The sequence below is a fragment of the Sitophilus oryzae genome, unplaced genomic scaffold, assembly GCF_002938485.1.
Source record: "Sitophilus oryzae breed Bouriz unplaced genomic scaffold, Soryzae_2.0 scaffold_130_pilon_pilon, whole genome shotgun sequence".
Lineage (NCBI taxonomy): Eukaryota > Metazoa > Arthropoda > Insecta > Coleoptera > Curculionidae > Sitophilus > Sitophilus oryzae.
This window is the reverse complement of record NW_022145960.1, coordinates 1629327-1639691: the sequence shown is the minus strand read 5'-3', so window position 1 is coordinate 1639691 and position 10365 is coordinate 1629327. Positions and strand designations below refer to the sequence as shown.

Sequence of the window (10365 nt, the reverse complement as noted above, 5' to 3'; positions counted from 1 at the left end):
TGTTTTATAGTGTATTGTGGTAAAATAGAATTTGATTTTGCTGTTGTAACACCAAAATTTCCAACCTCCAACTGTAATCGGGTAACTTAATATTAAAGAATAACACATATAGCGAAAAATGCCCATTTATAGTTTAATAAATTTCTATTATTATAACCCTAACATATTTTCTTTTATATTTTCACAAGAACTTAAAGCAAAATATTAAATGTTTCTGTCAAAATTTTGTTCTGTAGAATTAAAGCTACAAAAAAATAAAAATATTGAAGACAAAATGTCCGTTAATAATAAAATAATATAATATGACTAGCGTGTATCCGCGACTTCGTTCGCGTCGAATTAATCATTTGTAATGGTGATGATAAAGCAAAGCAAGAATTTCCATTAACATACAAACTGGCTAAAATTTTCTCACATTTATGTCAGCATGAGAAAAAACAATATGGCGATATTATTATATAACTTGGTAATATTTGAGGGGTAGTTTCATCTCGTTGGAATTTGACTTTCGAAAAATCCGTCTGCCAAAAATAAGCTTTTTACGTCAAGCAGTTTAAGCAGAATCGTGGTTAAGAAATTACCCAACTTTTTGGAACACCCTGTATGATTTTTAAAAAAAATCAAAATAAGCAAAAAAACAAAATAAATTATGCGTGTCCAAGCGTTTTCCCGAAAGACTAACCGTTTTTTAAATAACAAATATTGTGATATTTGAGGGGCGTTTTCACCCTCTTGGAATTTGAGATTCGAGGAACCCCTCCTTATCAAACCTCTACACCCCACAGTCAATCCGTTTGCCAAAAATCAGCTTGAAACGTCAGGCAGTTTAAGCAGAATCGTGATTACTCAATGGTCATATTTTATGAAACACCCTGTATACATTTATAAAAAATCTTAAAATATGTAAAACAACAAAATAAAATATACGTGTTTAAGCGTTTTTTCGGAAACTTGACCGTTTTTTAAATAAAAATATATTGTAATATTTGAGGGATGGTTTCACCCTCTTGGAACTGGAATTTCAAAAAATCCCTTCTTATCGAACCTCTACACCCTAGAATCAACCTGTATGCCAAAATTGAGCTTCTTACGTTGAGTGGTTTGAGCAGGATCGTGATTAATCAGTATGTCAGTCACTTAAGGATTTTATATATTAGTATAGATATAGATTTATAAATATATGAAATAAAAAAATAATTATAATATATGAAAAGAGTAAACTATTATTATATCTTTATAATTTTTACTTATTTTCTTAAAAAATAGTTAAAACAAATATTATTTGCATTATTATGAACTCGTAAACATGTTATTGAAAGAAATTCATATCAAAAAACCACCTAAAAAAACAACACAACGTCCCATGAGAAAATGCATTTTACATGTATCCTGCGGTAAATTATCATTCAGATTTTACTATAAAATAGCACAGCGACTTATTCGACCCACATTACCTAAGCAGTCTTACTCAGGGTAACACAGTAAAAACCTTTACGTTAAACTCGTACAATCAAATTATTCGGTCAACATGGCTGACAAGAAAGACCTTTTGTTGCTCTTCGACCGTCCCAAAGAACCCGTTTTCATGCCAAAAGGCGACGGGAAAAAAGTGTTTAGTGTTCCAGTCGAGTATCTGAACGACAAATACAAACCTATCGGTGCCCAAGTCACGAACCGTTTCGGAGATCAAGCCTCAGAACAAATTCCAGTTAGCAAAATATCCATTCCATCTTTAGGCGAAATTCTGGAACTGGCACGGGACGAAAACTTCAGTCTTTTCATTCCGAAACACCGACGAATTGCCGGAAGACTGATCGATATCTTTTTGGGAGTACGAAATGTCCAGGACTTAATTGCAGTTGCTGTTTACGCAAGAGATCGGGTAAACCCTTATTTGTTCAATTACTGTTTATCCGTTGCCATTCTTCATAGATCCGACACGCAAGACTTGGACGTTCCATCAATTATCCGTACTTTCCCGGATAAGTATGTGGACAGTAAAGTTTTTGGGGAAGCTCGAGAAGATGCGAACGTTGTACCAGAAGGAGCCCGGACCCCTATAGAAATTCCGAAAGATTATACAGCTTCCGACTTGGAAGAAGAACATCGTTTAGCGTACTTCAGGGAAGACATCGGGCTGAATCTTCATCACTGGCATTGGCATCTGGTCTACCCATTCGAAGCTGCACTAAGCGTGGTAAATAAGAACAGGAGAGGTGAATTATTCTATTACATGCACCAGCAAATCATCGCTCGATATAATTTTGAACGATTATGCAACAAGATGAAGCGAACAGAGCGTTTTATTGACTGGGACTCTCCGATTCAAGAAGCCTATTTTCCCAAATTGGACAGTTTAGTATCTAGCAGAGCCTGGCCAGCACGAGTAGAAAACCAGAGACTAAAAAATCTGCGCAGAGAAGTCGATAGTGTGATCATTGATTTAGACGACTTGAAGAGATGGAGAGACAGAATTTTCGCCGCCATACATTCCGGTTCAGTGACAGACAGAAATGGACGTACTGTACAACTTAACGAAACTGAAGGCATCGATATTTTAGGAAACATGGTCGAGGCAAGTATCTTGTCACCAAACAGAGACTTCTATGGAGACTTACATAACATGGGCCACGTATTTTTGTCGTATATTCACGATCCCGACCATAGACATCTAGAATCTTTTGGAGTTATTGGAGATTCCGCTACTGCCATGAGAGATCCAATCTTCTACCGCTGGCATGCTTTCATCGACGATCTGTTTCAAGAATTCAAAACCTCTCTACCCAGATACACCGTCAACCAACTCAACAATCCAGGAGTAACAATACAAGGAATTCAAGTAGACGTACAAGGTGGAAAGCCCAACGTGCTGCCGACATTCTGGCAACAATCTGATGTCGATCTGTCGAGAGGTATGGACTTCCAGCCTCGTGGTGCTGTCTTCGTTCGATTCACCCATCTTCAACACAGACCCTTCACCTACAAAATCCAGGTCCAGAGTAACTCAGCTCGTGAAGGAACTTGCAGGATATTTTTGGCACCAAAGGTTGATGAGCGTGGAAACCCATGGTTGTTCAGAGACCAAAGACTGATGTTCATCGAATTGGATAAATTCAAGGTAAATTTAAAGCAAGGTCAGAACACTATTACTAGAAATTCTAGCGATTCGTCTGTAACCATTCCATTTGAGAGAACATACAGAGATTTGGACACCTCCAGACCACAAGGAGGTGATGAATTAGCACGCTTTAACTTCTGCGGCTGCGGATGGCCTGATAACCTCCTTATTCCTAAAGGAAGCCCTGAAGGTTTTTCATGTCAATTATTCGTAATGATATCGAATATAGCTGATGACAAAGTGGATCAAGATGTTACTGGAGAGTGCAATGATTCTTATTCATATTGTGGACTTAAGGACAAACTGTATCCTGATCGCCGTTCAATGGGATATCCTTTCGACAGAATGCCTAGGAATGGAGTTGACACGCTACAACAATTCCTAACACCTAACATGAGGGTCCAAGATGTTACAGTCAAATTCGAAAACAAAACATTCAAGCCTAAGGAAAATTAATTAATCATTTACTATAGAGACAAATATTGTACAGGGCGTGAAATATGGAATTGCTACAGGACTATTACATTACATTTTTTTTATAATTAATCCTTTAAAAATATTAAAATACTGTTTCTTCTTTTATGTTGTTATTTGGTTACTGCTTGGATACATTAGAATAATTCAATAAAATAATACTATATAGACCACATTTTATTTTAATACCCTACTTGCTACTTCAAAATATGACCCTAATTATACTAAATAGTTAATTTACACAAGCCCAGATATTATGACTTTAATTGTAATAGAAATTTCGATATTGAATAATATAAATAAATAATATATACAGTGTGAGTAATAATTGATATTTTAATAAAGAATACAGTTAAAAAAATATTCTGAAAATTATAATACACATAAAAATGAAAACGTTTTGATTTTCCTTTTATTTAAAAAAATGTTTTAAAATTTCACGTCTTTGGCTGTAATAAACCTACATTTAAAGAAATAAAAAAATTCTACTTTCTACAGTATTTTTATAAACAAAAAACAGTCGCATAGTGTTTCAGGAAATTCTTCACATCAGATCTATCAAAAAAAAAAATAAAAAAATACAAGGTGTTCCTTAATGACATGCTAATATTTAAGGTGGTGACTCTTGGACCTATTTTAAGAAAAAAAACTTCATATGGATGTATAACCTAAACATCTTAACTTTTGAGATACAGGGTGGTATTTTTTTTTAATAACTCTGATGTTATTGTGGTTTTTATGAAATTTGATGCAGATCTTCTATGCATAAAAATGTTTTTTATGTACCAAACATTTTTTTGCTGTATCGTTTAATTTTCATACAGCCAATGCAGAAACGATTTCCAAACAAATTTTAGATCTGAATTTTTTTTTGTAAAATAATTTTAATTTTTTAAAGAAAAACTATGACGTCAGTCAGACGAAGAGATATTTATTGTTACGAACGAATGAAAGATTTTTTGAAACTAATGTTTATTTTAAGAGAAGTCAGTGGAGTAGATACCATTTTTTTCATTAAAATGTTTCAATTTAAAACCCGTATAGACGCCACTGGTTAAAATAAATACAATGATTTGTACCTCAAAAAATGCATTTTTATTCATAGAAGAAGTGTATCCAGTTTCATAGATATATCTATAATAACATCACAGTTATGAAACAAAATATTTTTTTAGAAAAGTTTACCACCCTGTATCTCAAAAGTTAAAATGTTTGGGAAATACGTTCATATGAAGTTTGTTTCTTAAAATAGCTCCAAGAATCACCCCTTTAAATATTAGTATGTCATTAGGAAACACCCTGTATACATATTTCTCAACTTTGTGTTGTTTGACTCTACTTGACTTATTTTTGTAAAAATAAATCATTGTCGCAGTTGGCAGGTATAACATTACATTACGGCATTATTAAGACATTTACTGTCACGATATTTATCCTGATGCACAATATGCAGTGTACTATTGTTTAATTTTTTTTGTCAAAACCCTGAGACTGTATGATGAATAAAGTTGACAAAATAAGTTTATAACTCGATATAACTCAAGAAAGGGGGACACACAATAGATATGTAAGATTTTAGAACAAGCAAAAATGTTTAAGAAGAATTTATTTTTCTCAAAATGTCAATAATAAAAAACATCATGTGTGTTTCATCTTGTAAAGACAACCCAGGGACATACTGTATATAACCAATTACCTATAGCACAGAATATCTAGCTACGCTTGCGTAGCTAGATATTTTGTGCTTATAGGCTCGGTTTTAGTAGATGTTTTATGAATGTAGGCTTGTTTAACATTATTTTTATTTGTGATTACATCGTATAGGCCAGTCGGTACGTCGTTTTAAAAAGGCCTAGGTGGAAATAATTAGGGGCAAGCTGCAATAACACTTATTCTCTTTGTTTTGCTTCGTTGAATACTCTACTAAATTTGCACGGTCGCCCGGTGATCCCGGATTTGGCCGCCATATTGGAAAATCCTGTCAAATTATGACATTTTTATGTTTTTTTTTTTAAATAACTCGGTCTGGGTGCACTGTACAGAAAATTTTCAAGATACCAAAAAGAAAGCTATTTAAATTCTCTACAAAAAAGTCCTATTCATCGATTTCGTTTAACGAGATACAGGCGCTTAAATACAAAGCATATATTTTCTAATGGTTCATTTAATATGAGGAACTGATTCTATGTAAATTTGAATAGTTTGCCAGTACAAATTTGTGTTTTTTTGTGCTGTGTTTTCCCTATGGGCCTAATCCACTTTCTTGCCGTTGCAAATGTTCTATTTTTATATCCATATGACATGATATGCTTTATAAGTATGTACTCGTATTTTCACCGTCTGCTTTTTTTGACGTAGAAGGTTGATCAATTGACTCATGAATATATTCTTCATCAAACTGTTCATCTGGTTCTTGTTCAATGTCTATGTCTTCGATATTTTCGTTGTCATTAATTCTTCTAATCGAGAACATTGATTTACTGGTTATACTTACTGCACTATGCGAGTCTCAGAATAACATCTACTTTTTAAAGCAAGGAAAGGAAAAAGCTGGAAATGCACTCTGTTCACCCTCTGCATCAATATTGGACACGGCTGTGAAAGAAAACAATTTGTTTTTACATGCATTTAGTGGGTGCGACAATACTTCAGCAATTTACAGGCAGGGTAAAATGAAGTTCCTTAAGGTTCTAAGAAATCAGACAAGTTTGAAAATTGCCATTTACTGTTTTAGAGACCCAAATGCAACTCCAGAAAGCATAGCCAAAGTTGGAATTCAATTTCTTCTTGCACTTTATGGGTCAAAGAGCGACGACACATCACTACACATCTATAGACATCGATTTTTTTGCGCAATCTATAACAAAGAGTCTTTACAGTTGAGGGTTGGAACCTTTGGTGTCACACAGCAAAATAAAAACACTAAATCACCACAATACACCAAAACACTTTTACTTTTACACTGGACGCGCGTTTCGCTAACCATGTTAGCATCATCAGCAGATGATTATAAACTCAAAATCAAAGAGTCTATTTAATCTTGCATCCCTTCCTCCAACCGAAGATGCGGCTCGCATGCACTCATTTCGTACATACCTACGAGTCCAAAAATGGTACGGTAACGAAAAAATATCCACTGACTGGGGTTGGAAGCAGTCGTCCAATGAACTGAAAGGCAGCCTGCAGCTGCAAAACAGCAGGATTGCACTGTTCGGTAGTGTGCGGTTCGTGTCAGGGAAGAGCGTGTTCAAATTCTGAAATAACTCTAGAAGATCCAGGGGACGACGAAGAAATCGATTCTCGATTAGAAGAATTAATGACCAACGAAAATATCGAAGACGTCAAATTTATACTTTATATTCTACGTCAAAAAAATAGCAGACGGTGAAAATACATACTTATAAAGCGTATCATATCATATGGATTTATATCCGTTGCAAATGTTCTATTCTTATGAATAGAACATTTGCAACGGCAAGAAAGTGGATTAGGCCTATAGGGAAAACCATTTAAAAAAAGAGCGCCGAGGTGGTGTGGAAACGAGCACAAAAAAACACAAATTTGTACTGGCCAATTATTCAAATTTACATAGAATCAGTTTCTCATATTAAATGAACCACTAGAAAATATATTCTTTATATTTAAGCGCCTGTATCTCGTTAACCTGTTCATGCACGAAATCGATGAATAGGGATTTTGTAGAGAATTTAAATAGCTTTCTTTTTGGTTTCTTGCAAATTTTCTGTACAGTGCACCCAGACCGAGTTATTTTTAAAAAAAACATAAAAATGTCATAATTTGACAAGATTTTCCAATATGGCGGCAAATCCGGGATCCATAGACCGTGCAAATTTAGTCGAGTATTCAACAAAGCAAAACAAAGAGAATAAGTGTTAATTGCAGCTTGCCCCTAATTATTTCCACCTAAAACCACTTGTCGACTGGTCTATTAGTAGTAATTACTGTTTATTGAAGAAAAATATTAATTATTTTTTAATAGTTCAGAGTTTAAAACATATGCCTTTTATTCACATAAATACACTACATCCTGAACTGATACTTTCATTTACAATACACAATTTATACTCTAACAATACTATCTACCGGGTGCGTCTCAAAAGTGGCTCATCCCTAACTTTTTTATTGTTTCAGATAAAAAACGAGATTTGGTATGTTAGTATATGACATAAATTAGAATTGATTGGCGTATTCAATTGTTTTTGGTCACTTCCTGTTTCACCAGAAATGACTTTTGATTTTTAAATGGCACCCTCGGTATTTTTTTACTTTAATGGCATTCTGAATAGAATGACATATCATATGTCATTAAAAATACTAATTCTTAATCAAGGAGCCTTGGAAAAATAGATTTGATCGCATAATGTTTTTAGTGTCTTGTCCTGGCCGGTTAAAAAATTCGTATTTTAAATCGTATTTCATTTTTCAAATTGAACGAGGGGTGGCTCATTAGCATATTTAGAAAGAGCATTTTTTACGAATAATTTGATGCCACACACTTGGTATTTCGAGTCGAATTTTCGTTACAATTTCAAATAAACCGTATGCGAAAATGTCAAAAGTTGACATATGATATGTCATTCTATTCAGAATGCCATTAAATTAAAAAAATACCGAGGGTGCCATTTAAAAATCAAAAGTTGTAGTAATTTCCGGAAAACAGAAAGTGACCGAAAACAATTGAATACGTCAGTCAATCCTAATTTATGTCATATACTAACATAACCAAATCTCGTTTTCTTAACTGAAAAAATAAAAAACTTATATAGAGGTGAGCCACTTTTGAGACGCACCCGGTATATTATCCAGTCTTCACATGCCAATAAGAATTTAAATAAGATCAATACACACAATTGTTAGAAACTTCAGAGAGATTCAATAGCGTAAACATGCAATATAAAGTAAATAGGAAAAGTTTCAGCTAACGGTGTCCTTTATTGACTGTCAACAGAGAGAAATCATTTTTACATTTACAACTCTAGATTCACCGAGGGAATATTGACTCGACTTTTATCCCAGTTTATGTTGACTGATATTGGAATTGTTCAAAAACAAAGTCAAATGATTTTCCATCAAGACGTATCTCAAACTATCACTTTTCATTTTGTATTTTTTGTTTACAGGATTTTTCGCACAAATTAAGTTCAAACTCATTAAAAGTTTTTAAGATTTAATTTTGAAAAAAAAATCCTTTTTTGTTCAAGGATTGGTAATATACCGTATGATCGAATAAAAACGGCGTCCAGTTGACTGGGAAATGACGATCGATGACATTTCCCATATAATTTTACGTATAAAATGACAGTAATCTTCATTTCATAGCCATCGCAAACGCCGTTTTTTTTTGACCATATTGTATATTTTCACATTAAAATATTTTCCTATTCCAGGCATCTCCGGTTTAACCGGGAATAGTTACTAAAAATTGCTTATTATACAGGGTGGCGCATCTCATTCGCCTCGGTTGATAATATGAAAACGGAATATAGGAATATAATATGGAAAACATGTAGAAACAAAATGTTTTATGGGTGTATGTGGGGAGGCAATACAATTTAAAATTATTGTGAAATATACAGTATGTTTCCATACCAAAGTTATATTTTTTTTCTTATGGAACACCTGGTATTTTATTTGATTTTTTGATTCTTGGGCCCAAAAAAAGGCATTTATAACATATACAATAGTATAATAAGTAAATATTCATTATTTTATCAAGAAAAATAAAGTAGTATCTGCTGGCGGAAGGAATGGATATGTTATTATTTTATTTTATGAGGAAAATTCCTTCTTGGCCTCAAGGGCTTATGCTCAAAGATATCCAAATAGTTAATATCTCCTGATAAGCGTTCCTTTGAAAAATTACTTGTCCTATTTAGCTGGTGGTGTAGTTTATAAAAAACCTCTTAGGCTGTCGTCGGAAGTGAAGAAAATGCCTCTTTTGTAGAAAATCCATATAGATATTAGATATCTACAAGTCCTCGTAAAATAAATCAAAGAACTACTTCTTCGTTTTTCTTGATAGAATAATAAATACATCTTTAATAAATATTATTTATTAAACTATTGTAGGGGCAAATTAAATAAAAGTAAACTGCTATAAATTTAAATAAAGTCCATAAACTAATTTCGATTTTGAAAATAGCTACTAACTGTCTTATGCCTTATTTTGTGTCCAAGAATCCAAATATAAAATAAAATACCGGGTGTTCCATAAGAAAAAATATAACTTTGGTGTGGATCTTAGTTCTGACAAACCCTGTACATTTAAAAATAATTTTAAATTATGCACATTGCCTTCCCACATATACCCATAAAATATTTTGTTTCTACATCTTTCCGTTTTCGTATAATCAACCGAGGAGAATGAAGTGCGCCACCCTGTATACAAAGTGTTTCAAAAAAACATATGCCAACTCTCGTGTGGAAATTCCTCATGTAAAAATAAGACTAATTTTTTATATCAACGTAGATCCGATTCAGCTTTGTTTCGTAGTTACAGGAGTTTTCATTTTTTTTTTCGATTTATTTTAATTTTCCTCCAAGTTAGCGATTCGAATGAAATTTTGACGGTAAAAGTTACTATGAGTGTAACATATTTTAGTAGGTTAAAAAAGGGCCAACAGATTCATCAAGGGCTTACATATAGGTTATCACTGGAATATTTTTCTAAAAAAAACATGTATGCCACTGACTTTTTTCTTGTTAGCAAAATTGTGTACGCCATTTAATGCCGATTAAAAGTATCATATCTA

The 10365-nt window shown here is 33.3% G+C and overlaps 1 protein-coding gene across 1 annotated transcript; it reads left to right on the top strand.

The window, feature by feature from the left end:
• Positions 1-1441: 1441 nt before the first annotated feature.
• On the top strand, positions 1442-3760 carry LOC115874982 (phenoloxidase 1-like). The gene has a single exon (XM_030890301.1). It carries the CDS (start codon positions 1529-1531, stop codon positions 3572-3574), a length of 2046 nt encoding a protein of 681 aa, XP_030746161.1. The 5' UTR covers positions 1442-1528; the 3' UTR covers positions 3575-3760.
• Positions 3761-10365: the final 6605 nt, after the last annotated feature.